This window comes from Oncorhynchus masou, chromosome 11, assembly GCF_036934945.1.
Source record: "Oncorhynchus masou masou isolate Uvic2021 chromosome 11, UVic_Omas_1.1, whole genome shotgun sequence".
NCBI classification, from domain to species: domain Eukaryota; kingdom Metazoa; phylum Chordata; class Actinopteri; order Salmoniformes; family Salmonidae; genus Oncorhynchus; species Oncorhynchus masou.
This window is the reverse complement of record NC_088222.1, coordinates 14,666,593-14,685,834: the sequence shown is the minus strand read 5'-3', so window position 1 is coordinate 14,685,834 and position 19,242 is coordinate 14,666,593. Positions and strand designations below refer to the sequence as shown.

The 19,242-nt window shown below is 42.5% G+C and overlaps 2 protein-coding genes across 3 annotated transcripts in view; both read left to right on the top strand.

Moving 5' to 3' along the window:
- The window catches only part of itga1 (integrin, alpha 1), a 95,679-nt gene extending 86,841 nt beyond the window's left edge, over positions 1-8,838 (top strand). For both annotated transcript variants that reach the window (XM_064977484.1, XM_064977483.1), the window contains exons 24-30: positions 56-164; positions 4,527-4,640; positions 4,830-4,934; positions 5,067-5,171; positions 5,293-5,388; positions 5,607-5,720; positions 6,116-8,838. In XM_064977484.1, coding sequence (XP_064833556.1) covers positions 56-164; positions 4,527-4,640; positions 4,830-4,934; positions 5,067-5,171; positions 5,293-5,388; positions 5,607-5,720; positions 6,116-6,175 — 703 coding nt within the window. In that variant the 3' untranslated portion in view covers positions 6,176-8,838. The remainder of the gene's footprint in view (positions 1-55; positions 165-4,526; positions 4,641-4,829; positions 4,935-5,066; positions 5,172-5,292; positions 5,389-5,606; positions 5,721-6,115) is intronic.
- A 5,278-nt stretch (positions 8,839-14,116) lies between these two features.
- LOC135548163 (integrin alpha-2-like) overlaps positions 14,117-19,242 on the top strand; it is a 44,071-nt gene continuing 38,945 nt past the window's right edge. Inside the window, exon 1 of the mRNA XM_064977482.1 lies at positions 14,117-14,333. Coding sequence (XP_064833554.1) covers positions 14,285-14,333 — 49 coding nt within the window. The 5' untranslated portion in view covers positions 14,117-14,284. The remainder of the gene's footprint in view (positions 14,334-19,242) is intronic.

The window sequence follows — 19,242 nt, the reverse complement described above, 5'->3', positions numbered from 1 at the left end:
TCAAATCTCCTGTCTCATCCCTCATCTCTCCATCCATCATCCCTCTATCTCTCAGTGACAGGCATATGAAGGAGGACCACATCATAGTGAAAGAGGGAGAGCAGTACCCCAGCATCTTCAACCACACCAGTGTGATAGGAGAAGAGGTCAAGATCATCTATACGGTAAGACCAACATACTGTAGACCGTAGTAATACCTGCTTAGATAAGGGCAGGGGATAATACCAATTAAATTAAATGTATTTATAAAGCCCTTTATACATCAGCAGATGTCACAAAGTTCTTATACGGAAACCCAGCCTAAAACCCCAAACAGCAAGCAATGCAGATGTAGAAGCATGGTGGCTAGGAAAAACTCCCTAGAAAGGCAGGAACCTAGGAAGAAACCTAGAGAGGAACCAGGCTCTGAGGGGTGGCCAGTGCTCTTCTGGCTGTACTGGGTAGAGAGGAACCAGGCTCTGAGGGGTGGCCAGTCCTCTTCTGGCTGTACTGGGTAGAGAGGAACCAGGCTCTGAGGGGTGGCCAGTGCTCTTCTGGCTGTACTGGGTAGAGAGGGACCAGGCTCTGAGGGGTGACCAGTGCTCTTCTGGCTGTACTGGGTAGAGAGGGACCAGGCTCTGAGGGGTGACCAGTGCTCTTCTGGCTGTACTGGGTAGAGAGGAACTAGGCTCTGAGGGGTCGCCAGTCCTCTTCTGGCTGTACTGGGTAGAGATGAACTAGGCTCTGAGGTGTGGCTGGTGGAGAGGGTAAGAGTACATGGCTATTAAGGCTAGATCGTTCTGACAGCAGGTGTGGTAGAGAGAGAGAGGGTTGAAACAGCAGGTCCGGGATAAGGTAGCAGGTCCGGTGAACAGATCAGGTTTCCATAGCCACAGGCAGAACAGCAGAAACTGGATCTGCAGCATGACCAGGGGACGAGCACAACCAGGAGTCGTCAGGCCAGGTAGTCCTGAGGCCTGGTCCAAGGGAAGAGAGAGTTAGGAGAATTAGAGGGAGCACACTGAAGATCACACGGGACACCAGATAAGACACGAGAAATTCACCAGATAGGACAGACTGACCCTAGCCCCCCAAAACATAGTTTATTGCAGCATAGATATTGGAGACTGAGCCAGGGGGGGTCGGGGGACACTGTGGCTCTGCCCGAGAATACCCCTGGACAAGGCCAACCAGGCAAGATATAACCAGACCCACTTTGCCAAATCACAGCCCACACACCACTAGAGGGATATCAACAGGCCACCAACTTACTACCCAGAGACAAGGCGGAGTATAGCCCACGAAGATCTCACCCATAATGTCAGTGACTCAACACATTCAAGTCGAGGATAGCAACAAAAAAAAGCCTGGCAAGATGTGATTCATCCCTCCTAGGGAAAGCATGGGAGAGCACTAGCAAGCCAGTGACTCAGTCCCCGTAATAGAGCCCCACAGTGGAGGCATCATAATACCCATAAAACCTAGCGGTCAAACAGGGAAATGGTTCCAATCATTTTTTCCACCATAAATGTTTCCCATAGGGGATTTTAGAAACACTTAAAATAAGTGCTGTGTTTCATACTGTGGTACTCTATAGGGTCAGAGGCAGAGAATCACAGTAGAAAGAGGGGAGCTGGCATATTACCTCAATTACCTCGACTAACAGGTTCCCCCGCACATTGACTCTGTACCGGTACCCCCGGTATATAGTCTTTCTATTGTTATTTTACTGCTGCTCTTTAATTACTTGTTGCTTTTATTTCTTTTTCTTATTCATATTTTTTAAACTGAATTGTTGGTTAGGGGCCTGTAAGTAAGCATTTCACTGTAAGGTGTGTACCTGTACCTGTTGTATTCGGCGCATGTGATGAATACAATTTGATTTGAAAACATTTGCCACCATCACACTTCCTTATGTCTGAAACACAGGCTTCCAGGGTAGGCAATTTTGAGGCTTCACCATGTTTTATCGAAATGTACAGCTGTGTGTCATCTGCATAGCAGGTAAAGTCACCAGGAGGTAGAATTTATAGTGAAAACAATAGTGGTCCTAAAACGGAACCTTGAGGAACACCGAAACTTACCATTGATTTGTCAGAAGACGAACCATCCACAAAGATGAACTAATATCTTACCGACAGATGAGATCTAAAACAGGCAAGACCTTGTCTGTGTAGACCAGCCTTTTTTAAAGTATGGGTCGCGACCCAAAGTGGGACCTGTTAATGGTGGGTCGCGACGTGTCAGCGTAAATGTATAATTATTTCATTAATTGCTGGAATTGGTTTGACCAAGTGCATCTGCGCTCTCTGTTCAATGCGCTTTCTGTTTCTGTTAAATAAGGGAGTACTAACTAACTGTCATAGTAGTAGATGTGAGTTTCTCTTTCAAACAATCCCCTGACCTTGTACACAGCTAATAGCTACCATTTGCCAAAGCAAGCTAGCTACTGATAGTGCAAACCTAGTAACAGTACAGATTAAGAAATATGAACAATTATCAGGCCTACTGTACATCTTACTGTAGAAATTATTGTTGAAAATGAGTCTAGGTTGGAACTGTTGCTGTTAAAATACAACTATAATTGTCATTCTTACCTGGAATAAACTGATTGAAGCAAGATGCTTTTTGAGGCAAACACACTTACACAGTTCTGGGTTGTTCATCTACAGCAGGAAGCGGTCTCCTGCCTGACTGAGAAAGCAGTAGATGTTCTGGTCCAGTTTGGCACCACATCTCAATTCTGACACTTATAAAACAAGTACAGAAACAGTTTCAAGGCTGAGCATGACCTCAGTGTTACACTGTCAACAGAGCCCAGAATAGACCTGCTCTCATTAGGACTGTTTGTGTGTGTTTTCTGGTCTACATCTGTGTGATGTGATCAATCCGTTTATTCGAGTTCAGAATAAAACATATTTATTGTATTTTAACAGACAGTTCCAGCCTAGACTTTCTTTCAACAATAATTTCTACAGTAAGATGCACAGCAGGCCTGATCATTTCTACAGTAAGATGTACAGCAGGCCTGATCATTTCTACAGTAAGATGCACAGCAGGCCTGATCATTTCTACAGTAAGATGTACAGCAGGCCTGATCATTTTTCTCCTGTACTGTTACTTAGGGTTGCACGATCAACAAGCCTGTGTGTTCTGTTATACATCTGTGTGATGTGATCAATCTGTTTATTCCAGGTAAGAATTAAATGATTTATTGTATTTTAACAGCAACAGTTACTAGACAGATATGTCAGAGTGTTTTATAATGGGGGAAAATAAACATTAATAGATATTTATATGGATATTTAATTTAATTGTTATTTGTTTTTGTCTATATTGCATTCGTTTTAGGAATAAGGGCAATGAAATGTACCGATATTTATGTGTAGTTTTTCTAAGCTTGGGTCCCAGGAAAACACAGAATTTCTCATCAGGGTCCCAGGCTGAAACGGTTTAAGAACCGCTGGTGTAGAGACCAATTTGGGTTTACAATCTTTCCAAAAGAATGTGGTGATCGATGGTGTCAAAAGTGGCACTAAGTTCTAGGGGCACAAGGACCAACCCAGAGCCTCAGTCTAACACCATTAAAAGGTCTTTTGCCACCTTCACAAGTGCGGTCTCAGTACTACGAAGGAGTGTAAAACCAGTCTGGAGCGTTTTGTATACATTATTGTCTTCAGGAAGGCAATATTCAGGAAGGCATTATTGTCTTCAGGAAGTTGCTGAGCAACAACTTAAAAAAACAAACAATAATAATAGAGGAATGGGAGATTCATTATAGGCCGATAGTAAAACAAAACATCCAGGTCAAGGTTCGGCTTTTTCAGGAGAGGCTTTACTACTGCCGCGTTTAGTGAGTTTGGTACACATTCGGAGGATAGGGAGCCATTTATGTTCAACATTGGAGGGCCAAGTACAGGAAGTAGCTCTTTCAGTAGTTTAGCTGGAATAGGGTCAAGTAGCCAGCTGGAAGGTTTAGAAGCCATGGCTATTTTCATCTATGTGACGAGAGATACAGGATAGAAAAACTTTGATCTGCGGTTTTTGCAGTGTTGTGCAGACTCAGGAAAAGTGAGTTGTGGTGAAATATGCATATACTCAAAGAATTTGCTTTGTAATTATCAAGAACGATGGAAGAAGTTAATGAATTCATCACTGCTGAACTGAAGGACATCCTCACTTGGGGAAAGCTGATTTCTAGTTAGCTTTGCGACTGTATCAAAAATAAATATTTGATTATTTGTACTCTCCTCAATCAGCTTGGAAAAGTAGGCTGATTCAGCAGCAGTGAGGGCTGTGGACTTCTCCATGTGAATATTGAAGTTACCAAAAATGACTACGAGGTCCAATAGGAATTCAGGGAACTCTGTATACAGCCCAGGAGGACTGTAACAGTAGCTATAAAAAGTGACTGTGTAGGCTGCAATTAACTCATTATATACCCAAAGTAAGACACTTATTCTAAGTTGCCAAGCTCAAAAAAAAAACATGTGGTCACATTTTGACTGAAAGAACTGTGACTTCCTGTCTCTCGCTCTCGTCTCCAGGTTAAAAGGGATGTGAATATGGAGACTCCTCCTCTAAAGCTGAGGGTGATGTACCCGTACCTATCACCTAGAGAGAACATCCTGCTATACCTGACACATGTCACCTCCTCACAGGTAAGGCTTCTCTACTGTGTACCATAGAGATAGACAGTCTACCAGTATCCCCTGCACATGGTTCAGTACCAGTCATCAGACAATCACACGGTGAAGTCAAACACTCTGTAGAACTGTGGTGGTGTGGATCAAGTTGATCCAATGTGATTGATTGATAATTGATTGATGGACCTTTTCTCTCTCCCACAGGATGTGAGATGTCACATCAGGGACCTGATTAACCCTTTAAAGATCAACAACAACAACACGCACACCATCAATCCTAAAAAAGAGACCCTCAGTGTCTTCCTGGTGGTGAGTCAGCACTACTGTGTGTGAGTGTGAGTATGAGTGTGAGTATGAGTGTGAGTAATGAGTGTGAGTATGAGTGTGTGTGTGTACGTGAGTGTGTGAGAAGTCTCACAGTGTGTGTACTCTCCTTTGCAGGGCTGTAAGGACCACCCGTGTAAGTCATTTATCTGCTCCATCCCTCACGTCAACAACAGCCAGGTCAATGTTACCTTCAGGGTGTGGAAGCCCACCTTTATCAAAGTGAGTACAGTGAAGTGTCACTTGTTCATTCATTGTTTTTGATTGATTGATTGATACATGTATTAACTGACAAATGTATTGGTATATTGAGTGATGAATTGAATTGCTCTTCGCTCCACAGGCAGAGTTCTCCAGCCTTCATATGATTGTTAATGCCACTCTGGAGAACCTGAACACTGATCTCTTCGTGTTGAGTGCCACCAATTACGCCAGAGATGTGAGTGCAATTACCTATTCATTTTCATGTGATCGGCTGCACTTACACAGGCAACACAATTTTGATCTTCTGCCCAATTATTGGTCTTTAGACCAATCAGAAGAGATTTTTTGCTAATAATTGGGTAAAATATCAAAATTGGTCTGCCTGTGTAAACACAACCTTTATCTGTTCGCTTTTTGTCCTTTGCTTGTTTTAACACTGTTGTTTCCATCCAGGTGAAGATCCAGGTCTCTAAAGAGGCTTTGGGAGGTATACCACTGTGGATCATTATAGTCAGTATCCTCATAGGACTGCTGATTCTGGCACTGGTCATCTTCGCTCTATGGAAGGTATGTGTGTGTTCACAACCTTCTGTCTGCTTGTCTCTGCAGGGAACTTATAATGGATTATAAATTGGATCTTCCCAAATAGAACAATAAGTATCATTATTATTAAGAAGAAGAAGAATTTGGTGGGTGCTTATATTTGTCCTATCTCATACATGTACAAGTGTGTATTATATGCATGTGTGAATTGGAAATGTGTTTTTTGCATATCTCAAGTCTCCCTGAGACACCCTTAGAGAGTAGGGTCAAGGCTTGTGTTATGGAGAGGCTCAACATGGTGTGATCATGTGTGAAAAGCACTTTTAAATCTATTAAACTTGAACTCAAACTTGAGACTTGAGTTTGGATGTGAATTCTGGATTATGTTGTGTTCACTGTTGTCTTCTCTGCTCCACCAGGCTGGATTTTTCAAGAGAAAATCCATAGAGGACATGGAGAACGAGGACATGAAGGATTAATGCTTCCACCACCATACAGATCTGTCTGTGCCCCACTGTCTTCAGGTCTGTCTTCAGGTCTGTCTTCAGGTCTGTCTTCAGGTCTGTCTTCAGGTCTGTCTTCAGGTCTGTCTTCAGGTCTGTCTTCAGGTCTGTCTTCAGGTCTGTCTTCAGGTCTGTCTTCAGGTCTGTCTTCAGGTCTGTCTTCAGGTCAGTTAGAAGGAAATACCCCATCAACCAATTCGCCTGAACACCATCAGGTTAGAAGAAAAACCAGTCTATTTATGGCTATTCAACAACCATTCACCTGAATGTGATGTGGCCCATCTACCAGCCTTAAAAACCTGGTCTGGTTCAGTGGATACAGAGGCCTGGGGAAACATTGAACTTGTACAGTACACTTTGTTCTTCCATCTAGTCATTGTGGGTACCAAGACCTGGACCTAAAAGACCTAAGCTAGAAGGGAAATCAGAAGACCGTAAGGATAATGGCACCCTGAACCAGACCTGATCATATGCAGCCACACCAGCTTTATACAACAGGACAAAACGTTCTCAGGTTCACTTACAGCATCAACATCCCAAAGACACTAAAAACACCTCAGATTACAGTATGGCATTACACCAATGTTGTCCAAATGTCCAAGGCACTCTGCAATGGACTAGAATTCTGTGTTATAGTTTTTGACATTTTTTACTAATATACTGTAAATCTATACCATGTACTGTATTTCTTTTTGTTTGGTATATTTTGATACGTGTTATTACCTATATTTTGACACATTCATCGTCTTCTAAGCATAATGTTTGCTTTTTGGAACACTGATATTTTCACATGAGTGTTTTTCTAGTCTTACAAGCGCAATCTGTAAATTTGATTTTTTTTTTAAACAAAAGTGTTCCCTTGAATATTGAAGGGGTCTATGCAAATATACCCTCTCCAAATATATATATTCAGTATAAAAGAAGAGTAGGAATTTGCTATTGACATAAATACAACGGTTTTAAACTAGTTTTTGTTTAATTTTGCTCCCACATTACAGATTGCTCCTTTACAGTAATAGGAAAACCTTTGATTGTCCTGGAAATGTAATGTAAAGCTTGTACATAAAGTTATGTTTGCAATAATTCCTATAATTTAAGATCAAGTTAAGTCCAGCATGTATCACCAAGGCCCTATATATCAGTAATAGAGATCAAATAAGTAATTTGCTCCTACATTTCTCAGGTATTACTTATGATAGTATGTTGATAGTATGGGGATAGTATGGGAATAGTATGGTGATAGTATGGTGATAGTAAGTGGATAATTTGATGATAGAATGATGATAGTATGGGGATAGTATGGCGATAGTATGGTGATAGTATGGTGATAGTAAGTGGATAATTTGATGATAGAATGATGATAGTATGGGGATAGTATGGGAATAGTATGGTGATAGTATGGTGATAGTATGGGGATAGTAAGTGGATAATTTGATGATAGAATGATGATAGTATAGGGATAGTATGGCGATAGTATGGTGATAGTATGAATTTTATAAAACAAACAAATGTAGTATTTTTAAGTAAAATACTATTTTAAAAATATGTAAATATTGGTAAAAATTTAAATGTTTGATACATGTGTATTGGAACTCGATGCATTTTGCATCCATTCGCTAAGATGTTGTTGTTTTTTTTCTTCGTTTCTGTCTTTTGTTTTGGGGCGAGGGTGATTTCTCTGAGGAAGCCTACAGTCACATAGAGCAATCCAAAAAGGATCTCAGCGGAGTGTAACTTGATTCCTGATGTTCAAACCTGTCAGTACCACAAAACAAAGAGATGTTTGTCTCAGAGAAGGTCAAACTCTGGAAACTAGGCCATTGAACGTTACACACAGGGGGTGATTTGGTCTGATGCATATGAACACCAGGTTATGCCTAAAGCCCTGTAGTCTATATATGGCCGGAACGTTAGCGACTGTCGTGATTGTGGGTAGAAATGTTTGATTCGTGCATCGTTTCCTCTTTCTCTCCGCCTACATTCCTCTGCATATTTACATATTTTACACAGGCAGTCCGGTGTAACCCCTGACTTTTTATTGTATATAAGAGACACTCATCAGCTCACCCATTACTGTTGAAAGCACATGTAATAAATGAATAAATATCTGTAAAATGTGTACGATAATCTTATAACGGGGATCCTCCATACTGTCCCCTGCTGGGGAGTTTATTTGTCACAGCAGCAGTGATAGAGTCAGCTGATCAAGGCTTTGAAGATTTAATTACTGATTAGTTCAATTGGAACCCAGAACCAAATATTGTGTGCTGACCAGCTACGCAACTTGACATGTATTATAATTTATGTTCATGTGTTAAAAGTCTGTCACAGGATGTTGTTTGTTGTATCAGGTGTGATGGCACATGTGGGACAAAAACCTACTGTACTTTGACTCTCCAGGAGCAGGTTTGAGGATGAGAGAGAGCGAGAGACCGGTGAGGGTGACTGGAGAGAGAGAGAGGGTTAGGGACTGCTTCAGACTGATGTACTCCAGTCATACACACTGCTGTGAACTGTTAGTTTAATACACTGGTTTGTCATACTGTATGTACTCTGATCAGCACAGATTTGAAAGCATTGCACAAGCTGTCAAGGATCTTATGCCAAAAAATAAATAAATAAAAATGGTTTTAAATTAATACATGTTGGACATCAATGGCCATAGCACTGGATAGGTATTGTGGTATAGCAGGTGTGCGCGTGTGTGTGCGTGCGTGTGTGTGTGTGTGTGATCATTGTATGCTAAGAAGTAATAAGTTAATTCCCTCTGCAGGGCAGGCAGCAGGTGAGCTATTTTTCTGCAGATAGGTTGCTCATGCGTTTGGGATTACTGTACACACTAGTTGATCCTTTCATCTGGATCCTGTTCAGTCAGTGGGCAGTCTGGGCCCTGCAGGCAAACCGACCCCATTACACAGACGGGGTTCATTGTTTCTGACTGAGAGCTGAGAGAAAAGGGGTAAGACAGCTTCCAGTATGATTCTGCATCTGGTATCTGCCTTTCTTTGTAAGTGTTTGTGCCTACAGAACAATAACTCAAAACATGAACATAGACAGGCAGGAAGATTTGATTTCATTGGGAATCTGTGGTGTGACAGAGAGAGAGAGAGAGAGAGAGAGAGAGGGAGAGAGGCACAGAGAGAGAGAGAGAGAGAGAGAGAGAGAGAGAGAGAGAGAGAGAGAGGGGCACAGAGAGAGAGAGAGAGGGGCACAGAGAGAATGAGAGGCACAGAGAGAGAGAGAGAGAGAGAGAGAGAGATGCTATGCTTATTTATTTTATCCTGTGTCTTTAACCATTTGTACATTGTAAAAACACTGTATATATATAATATGACATTTGTAATGTCTTTATTGTTTTGAAACTTCTGTATGTGTGATGTCTACTGTTAATTTTTATTGTTTATTTCACTTTATATATTATCTACCTTACTTGCTTTGGCAATGTTAACACATGTTACCCATGCCAATAAAGCCCCTTGAATTGAATTGAATTGAGAGAGAAAGAGAGAGAGAGGGGGGCACAGAGAGAGAGAGAGAGAGAGGCACAGAGAGAGAGAGAGATAGAGAGAGAGGGGCACAGAGAGAGTGAGAGAGAGAGAGAGAGGCACAGAGAGAGAGGGAGAGGGGGCACAGAGAGTGAGAGAGAGAGACAGAGAGAGAGAGAGGGGCACAGAGAGAGAGAGAGAGAGAGAGAGAGAGAGGGGGCACAGAGAGAGAGAGAGAGAGAGAGGGGGGCACAGAGAGAGAGAGAGAGAAAGGGGGGGCACAGAGAGAGAGAGAGAGAGAGAGAGAGAGGGGGGGGGGCGGCACAGAGAGAGAGAGAGAGAGAGAGAGAGCGAGAGAGAGGGGCACAGAGAGAGACAGAGAGAGAGGGGCACAGAGAGAGAGAGAGAGAGAGAGAGAGAGAGTGGCACAGAGAGAGAGAGAAAGAGAGAGAGGCACAGAGAGAGAGAGAGAGAGAGAGAGAGAGCGGGGCACAGAGAGAGAAAGAGAGAGAGAGAGAGAGAGGGGCACAGAGAGAGAGAGAGAGGGACAGAAAGAGAGAGGGAGAGAGAGAGAGAGGCACAGAGAGAGAGACAGAGAGAGAGAGAGAGAGAGAGAGAGAGAGACACTTGCCCTTTACGGTTGTGAGGTTTGGGGTCCGCTCACCAACCAAGACTTCACAAAATGGGACAAACACCAAATTGAGACTGCATACAGAATTCTGCAAAAATATCCTCCATGTACAACGTAGAACACCAAATAATGCATGCAGAGCAGAATTAGGCCGATACCAACTAATTATCAAAATCCAGAAAAGAGCTGTTAAATTCTACAACCACCTAAAAGGAAACGATTCCCAAACCTTCCATAACAAAGCCATCACCTACAGAGAGATGAACCTGGAGAAGAGTCCCTTAAGCAAGCTGGTCCTGGGGCTCTGTTCACAAACACAAACACACCCCACAGAGCCCCAGGACAGCAGCACAATTAGACCCAACCAAATCATGAGAAAACAAAAAGATAATTACTTGACACATTAGAAAGAATGAACAAAAAAACAGAGCAAACTAGAATGCTATTTGGCCCTAAACAGCGAGTACACAGTGGCAGAATACCTGTCCACTGTGACTGACCCAAACTTAAGGAAAGCTTTGACTATGTACAGACTTAGTGAGCATAGCCTTGCTATTGAGAAAGGCCGCCGTAGACAGACCTGGCTCTTAAGAGAAGACAGGCTATGTGCACACTGCCCACAAAATGAGGTGGAAACTGAGCTGCACTTCCTAACCTCCTGTCCAATGTATGACCATATTAGAGACAGATATTTCCCTCAGATTACACAGATCCACAAAGAATTCGAAAACAAATCCAATTTTGATAAACTCTCATATCTACTGGGGGAAATTCTACAGTGTGCCATCACAGCAGCAAGATTTGTGACCTGTTGCCACAAGAAAAGGGCAACCAGTGAAGAAAAAACACCATTGTAAATACAACCATATTTATGCGTATTTATTTTCCCTTGTGTTCTTTAACCATTTGTACGTTGTTACAACACTATATATATGTATAATATGACATTTGTAATGTCTTTATTGTTTTGAAATTTCTATATGTGTGCCTCAGGGCTTCCATAGTACTACTGACTACTGGTCTGCCTCAGGGCTTCCATAGTACTACTGACTACTGCTCTGCCTCAGGGCTTCCATAGTACTACTGACTACTGGTCTGTCTCAGGGCTTCCATAGTACTACTGACTACTGCACTTTCTCAGGGCTTCCATAGTACTACTGACTACTGGTCTGCCTCAGGGCTTCCATAGTACTACTGACTACTGGTCTGCCTCAGGGCTTCCATAGTACTACTGACTACTGCTCTGCCTCAGGGCTTCCATAGTACTACTGACTACTGGTCTGCCTCAGGGCTTCCATAGTACTACTGACTACTGGGGCTCTGCCTCAGGGCTTCCATAGTACTACTGACTACTGGTCTGCCTCAGGGCTTCCATAGTACTACTGACTACTGGTCTGCCTCAGGGCCTCAGGGCTTCCATAGTACTACTGACTACTGGTCTGCCTCAGGGCTTCCATAGTACTACTGACTACTGGTCTGCCTCAGGGCTTCCATAGTACTACTGACTACTGCTCTGCCTCAGGGCTTCCATAGTACTACTGACTACTGGTCTGCCTCAGGGCTTCCATAGTACTACTGACTACTGGTCTGCCTCAGGGCTTCCATAGTACTACTGACTACTGGTCTGCCTCAGGGCTTCCATAGTACTACTGACTACTGGTCTGCCTCAGGGCTTCCATAGTACTACTGACTACTGGTCTGCCTCAGGGCTTCCATAGTACTACTGACTACTGGTCTGCCTCAGGGCTTCCATAGTACTACTGACTACTGGTCTGCCTCAGGGCTTCCATAGTACTACTGACTACTGGGGCTTCCATGTACTACTGACTACTGGTCTGCCTCAGGGCTTCCATAGTACTACTGACTACTGGTCTGCCTCAGGGCTTCCATAGTACTACTGACTACTGGTCTGCCTCAGGGCTTCCATAGTACTACTGACTACTGGTCTGCCTGTCTGTTTATCTCAGAAGGTTCTTCCAGGGGTACAGTATCAGTCAGTGTCCTAAGACCAAACATATGGGTTTACTATAGTGCAGCTGGGATTGTCTGTAGGGATACAGACCTATTCAATAAGACTGTGTGTGGTTCAGTCGGCCTATGGCTCTTGTGATGATCTATGTAAGTTGAATCTAGAATTCAACATGGCTCTCTGCTCCCCTATTCAACCACACCGGCCTGATGCTGGGTAACCAATCACTCCGAGTTCTGTTGTCTTGGGATTGTAACAGACACACCCTGATACTCAGGTCAAATCATATCAAATAAAAGGGTATTGGTCACATACACATGGTTAGCAGATGTTAATGCGAGTGTAGCAAAATGCTTGTGCTTCTAATTCCGACAGGGCAGAAATATCTAACAAGTAATCTAACAATTCCACCACAACTACCTAATACATCTAAGTAAAGGGATGGAATAAGAATATGTACATATGCATTTATGGATGGACCATGACCGACCGGCATAGACGAGATGCAGTAGATGGTGCAAAATACAGTATATACATCTGGGATGAGTAGTGCAAGATACGTAAACATCATTATTAAAGTGGCATTATTAAAGTGGCATTATTAAAGTGACTAGTGATCCATTATGTTAAAGTGGCCAATGATTTCAAGTCTGCATGTAGGCAGCAGCCTCTCTGTGTTAGTGGTGGCTGTTCAACAGTTTGATGGCCTTGAGATAGAAACTATTTTTCAGTCTCTCGGTCCCAGCTTTGATGCACCTGTACTGACCCCTGTACTGAAATGCAGTATATCATTATCTGGAAACATATACAGTTAACATTTGTATGGACACAGACTTAATGTCAATACTAAATACTACGACATAATGAGTCATTGGTCACCGTTCATACCATTTGGTTTATCACTTCATTGTTGAGTGTACAGAATTGTGTTATCTTGAATGGATGAGTATAAAGAAGATAAAGTGCCACTTCCTGTCTGTGTAGATAACAGTAAATGGTTCCAGACATAGCTGTCCACTCATACCTCCCCACATCCCCTAGTGTGACTGTATAGGTGCAGTGGTGTTATCCAGTCATCATGTGAGATGTCATCATCAGCCACAGTCCACAACATGAGAAGGGGCTTTTTGTGAAAGAAGATCTGTTGCTCAATTGTATCCACAGTCTATTACACTCTAGGTTAGGCATCGCTGCAAAATGCTGTGGTAGCCATACTGTTTAATATATATATATATATAGAAAAAAAATTAAATATATTTTTTTACCTTTTATTTCAAACCTTACTTGCATTTGTATATGGTTTGTATAAAATTAAATCACTGATTTCCTGGTGTTTTTACAGTCTTTTATCTTGAGTTCAATTTGCAATCTACAAATTGTTCCTGACCGGTCAAGAGATAATCGGCCTGCGGTTGAATCTTGTTGATGTTCCCTGCTTTAGGCTATACAGGATTGAAGTGAATTACATCATAGGCGCCTTTTCACTCAGACAAGTCAATATTAAGGATATTAAAATGGGCTTGGTGAAGTTGGTGGCATTCTCTCCATATAAAAGCTCATGTTAAATATTTTAGCCCTGCAATTGTATACATGAACAATGGGGAAGATACATTGAAAAGGAAGTAACTACAATGCACGAAAAATATATATTTCAATTACAGAACTCCTGCAAATCAGTCAATGTTGTGTAATAATTTTACTGCACGAACATATTTGAGAAGATAACACAACACTAAAGTACAGTATATTACCTTGCAAGGTCAAACCAACCAGATGTCGCAATCATTAAGATGTAGCCTTCGCTCCTCAAAAAGAGCACTGCAATTGTGGGCCAGGTAGTGCGCTGTGACGTAGGTACACCCACTCCCTTTCTGTCCTCAATATCTACAGTCCGGAGCGCCCGGTCCTGAACTTTACCAACCGTGAGACGTCCGCCGAAGTTAAAACCCGGGACTCGAAGAGGCGCCCGCTTTCATCACCTACTTTTTACTCTTGCAACAATGGAGTTTAATCCAAAGAGGACTGTTTTAACGCTGATTTTCATCCAATGTAAGTACTTTTTTTGCACATTCCGTATGAGATTATAAAACGTTATTTTGCATGGAGCGAGCGTCAAGTGCCACAGATATCCCAACTGCGTGATCTACTTACTAATCAACACTATGAGCCATTGACTTCTTATTAGGCAACTGTGTGGAAAGTATAACAGTGTTGAATGGCTCCTCTGAGATAACTAGCCACAAGACAATGTTGTTTCAATCTGTCAGTGACATTTTGAATTAGGTCTGCCTTCCATGCCTTTGAAAACATCAGGAATCAAATACTGTATTTGGAGTGCATATTTATTTATTTTATTTCTGACCATTTATCTGCTAGAAAGAGCAAGTTTTCTACAGTCTGTGTTGGGAAAGCAGGTTAGGTATATTTGTATGTGTTGTCAGGTCAGAGCTGTGTTTACATCCCCCATGTGATATACAGTTGGCTGAAGCAATGAAAATCACTCATGCCAGACAGGCTCATATATCATCTTGATGAGGTCACAATGGGCTGTGCCAAGGGGGAGCACATACACCTTATTCTCTGGCAGAAGTTTGTAGAGGTGTGGATGAACATGCTGCAACAATGGTCTAAACACCGCAGTCACCCACAGTATATTAGACTCTTGCCTGCAGAGATGCAAAGCGTAGTTGTGAAACCATAGCTACTAGTACACTCTTTGAAAAAAAGGTGCTAGTTACAACCAAAAAGGGTTATTCGGCTGTCCCCATAGGAGAATCCTTTGAAGAACCCCATTTGGTTCCAGATAGAACCCTTTTGGGTTCCATGCAGAACCCGTTCCACAGAGGGTTCTACCTGGAACACAAAAGGGACCCTTGTTTCTAAGAATGTAACATTTATTGATGTATTTATAACCGTGTGCTATCTCAGCTTATAGTGCTACCTCCCTGAACCTGCCTCTGACTTGAATCAGGTTCCTCTACCTCGCCAACATACGTACAAACCGGTTGAAGTATAGAATTCGATAGCTCCATTGTTGACATTTCAAGCTAGCTGTGAAGTGAGTTTATGATTGACTTCATGATTCCTCTTAGTGTTCCCTCAGAGAGCAGCTGACTACAGTTCTCAAAGTCAAAACAAGCTATGTTTGCTATCATGTCATATGATAGGTTGTTGTTTGAGATGTTAGTGAAGGTGAAAAGACAACATAGATTGGGTCAGGGACTAGAGTTTGTCCTGACCAGCTGACTTGACCAGGAAGAACTCCCAATAGACATGGATTCACCGGAGCCCCCGCTGCCCAATGAGGTGCTCAGTCAGTCAGTCAGTCAGTCAATCAGTCAATCAGTCAATCAGTCACAGAGCAGTGGGTTATCCAGCTAGCTGCACACAAAGCATCCAGCCGCCTGGAATCACATTGGGACAGAATCAGCAAGGTTTACACAGGGCCAGTGGGGACAGTCTCTTTTTGTATTTCTCTTTCACCCTGTCTGTTTCTCTCTCTCTCTCTCTCTCTCTCTTCTCTCTCTCTCTCTCTCTCTCTCTCTCTCTCTCTCTCTCTCTCTCGCAATTCAATTCAATTCAAGGGGCTTTATTGGCATGGGTAACATGTGTTAACATTGCCAAAGCAAGTAAAGTAGATAATATATAAAGTGAAATAAACAATACAAATTCTCTCTCTCTCTCTCTCTCTCTCTCTCTCTCTCTCTCTCTCTCTCTCTCTCTCTCCCTTTCCCAGAGGTACTGGAGGTGGTTAACAAGTCCTCTCTCGCTCTCTCAATTCAATTCAATTCAATTCAAGGGCTTTATTGGCATGGGAAACATGTGTTAACGTTGCCAAAGCAAGTGAGGTAGATAATATATAAAGTGAAAATATAAAGTGAAATAAACAATAAAAATTAACAGTAAACATTACACATACAGAAGTTTCAAAACAATAAAGACATTACAAATGTCTTATTATATATACAGTGTTTTAACAATGTACAAATGGTCAAAGGACACAAGATAAAATAAATACGCATAAATATGGGTTGTATTTACAATGGTGTTTGTTCTTCACTGGTTGCCCTTTTCTCGAGGCAACAGGTCACAAATCTTGCTGCTGTGATGGCACACTGTGGAATTTCACCGAGTAGATATGGGAGTTTATCAAAATTGGATTTGTTTTCGAATTCTTTGTGGATCTGTGTAATCTGAGGGAAATATGTCTCTCTAATATGGTCATACATTGGGCAGGAGGTTAGGAAGTGCAGCTCAGTTTCCACCTCATTTTGTGGGTAGTGAGCACATAGCCTGTCTTCTCTTGAGAGCCATGTCTGCCTACGGCAGCCTTTCTCAATAGCAAGGCTATGCTCACTGAGTCTGTACATAGTCAAAGCTTTCCTTAATTTTGGGTCAATCACAGTGGTCAGGTATTCTGCCGCTGTGTACTCTCTGTGTAGGGCCAAATAGCATTCTAGTTTGCTCTGTTTTTTGTTCATTCTTTCCAATGTGTCAAGTAATTATCTTTTTGTTTTCTCATGATTTGGTTGGGTCTAATTGTGCTGCTGTCCTGGGGCTCTGTAGGGTGTGATGTTTAGGCCAAGGTATGTATAGTTTTTTGTGTGCTCAAGGGCAACAGTGTCTAGATGGAATTTGTATGTGTGGTCCTGGTGATTGGACCTTTTTTGGAACACCATTATTTTGGTCTTACTGAGATTTACTGTCAGGGCCCAGGTCTGACAGAATCTGTGCATAAGATCTAGGTGCTGCTGTAGGCCCTCCTTGGTTGGTGACAGAAGCACCAGATCATCAGCAAACAGCAGACATTTGACTTCGGATTCTAGTAGGGTGAGGCCGGGTGCTGCAGACTTTTCTAGTGCCCGCGCCAATTCGTTGATATATATGTTGAAGAGGGTGGGGCTTAAGCTGCATCCCTGTCTCACCCCACGACCCTGTGTGAAGAAATGTGTGTGTTTTTTGCCAATTTTAACCGCACGCTTGTTGTTTGTGTACATGGATTTTATAATGTCGTATGTTTTACTCCCAACACCACTTTCCATCAGTTTGTATAGCAGACCCTCATGCCAAATTGAGTCAAAGGCTTTTTTGAAATCAACAAAGCATGAGAAGACTTTGCCTTTGTTTTGGTTTGTTTGGTTGTCAATTAGGGTGTGCAGGGTGAATACATGGTCTGTTGTACAGTAATTTGGTAAAAAGCCCATTTGACATTTGCTCAGTACATTGTTTTCATTGAGGAAATGTACGAGTCTGCTGTTAATGATAATGCAGAGGATTTTCCCAAGGTTACTGTTGATGCATAGTAGTTATTGGGGTCAAATTTGTCTCCACTTTTGTGGATTGGGGTGATCAGTCCTTGGTTCCAAATATTGGGCAAGATGCCAGAGATAAGGATGATGTTAAAGAGTTTTAGTAAAGCCAATTGGAATTTGTTGTCTGTATATTTGATAATTCCATTGAGGATACCATCAACACCACAGGCCTTTTTGGGTTGGAGGGTTTTTATTTTGTCCTGAGACTCATTCAATGTAATTGGAGAATCCAGTGGGTTCTGGTAGTATTTAATAGTTGATTCTAATATCTGAATTTGATCATGTAGATGTTTTTGCTCTTTATTCTTTGTTATAGAGCCAAAAAGATTGGGAAAGTGGTTTACCCATACATCTCTATTTTGGATAGATAATTCTTCGTGTTGTGGTTCGTTTAGTGTTTTCCAATTTTCCCAGAAGTGGTTAGAGTCTATGGATTCTTCAATTACATTGAGCTGATTTCTGACAAGCTGTTCTCTCTCTCTCTCTCTCTCCCTCACTCTCTCTCTCTCTCTCTCTCTCTCTCTCTCTCTCTCTCTCTCTCTCTCTCTCTGTCAACTCCTCTATTTTGTTTCTCTTTCCAACTACTCTCCTCTCTTCAGCCCCTCTCTCTCCCTTCTCTCTCTACTACTCTCGTCTGTCTGTCTGTCTGTCTGTCTGTCTGTCTGTCTGTCTGTCTGTCTGTCTGTCTCTATCTCTCCTTCTCTTTCTCTGTCTGTCTCTCTGTGACTCCTTTTTTCATTTTTGTTATCGCTGCTATACCTCACTCTCCTTCTACCTCTGTATACCTCACGCTCTCCTTCTCTCTCACACTGTATACCTCACTCTCCTTCTACCTCTGTATACCTCACTCTCTCCCTCTCTCTCACACTGTATACCTCCCTCTCTCCCTCTCTCTCACACTGTATATCTCACTCTCTCCCTCTCTCTCACACTGTATACCTCACTCTCTCCCTCTCTCACACACTGTATACCTCACTCTCTCCTTCTCTCTCACTCTGTATACCTCACTCTCTCCTTCTCTCTCACACTGTAGACCTCACCCTCCTTCTACCTCTGTATACCTCACTCTCTCCTTCTCTCTCACACTGTATACCTCACTCTCTCCTTCTCTCTCACACTGTATACGTCACTCTCTCCCTCTCTCACACACTGTATACCTCACTCTCTCCCTCTCTCACACACTGTATACCTCACTCTCTCCCTCTCTCTCACTCTGTATACCTCACTCTCCTTCTACCTCTGTATACCTCACTCTCTCCTTCTCTCACACACTGTATACCTCACTCTCCTTCAACCTCTGTATACCTCACTCTCTCCCTCTCTCACACTGTATACCTCACTCTCTCCTTCTCTCTCACTCTGTACACCCCACTCTCTCCCTCTCTCTCACACAGTATAACTCACTCTCTCCTTCTCTCACACTGTTAACCTCCCTCTCCTTCTACCTCTGTATACCTCACTCACTCCTTCTCTCTCACACTGTATACCTCACTCTCTCCTTCTCTCTCACACTGTACACCCCACTCTCTCCTTCTCTCTCACACTGTATACCTCACTCTCCTTCTACCTCTGTATACATCACTCTCTCACACACTGTATACCTCACTCTCTCATTTTCTCTCACACTGTATACCTCACTCTCCTTC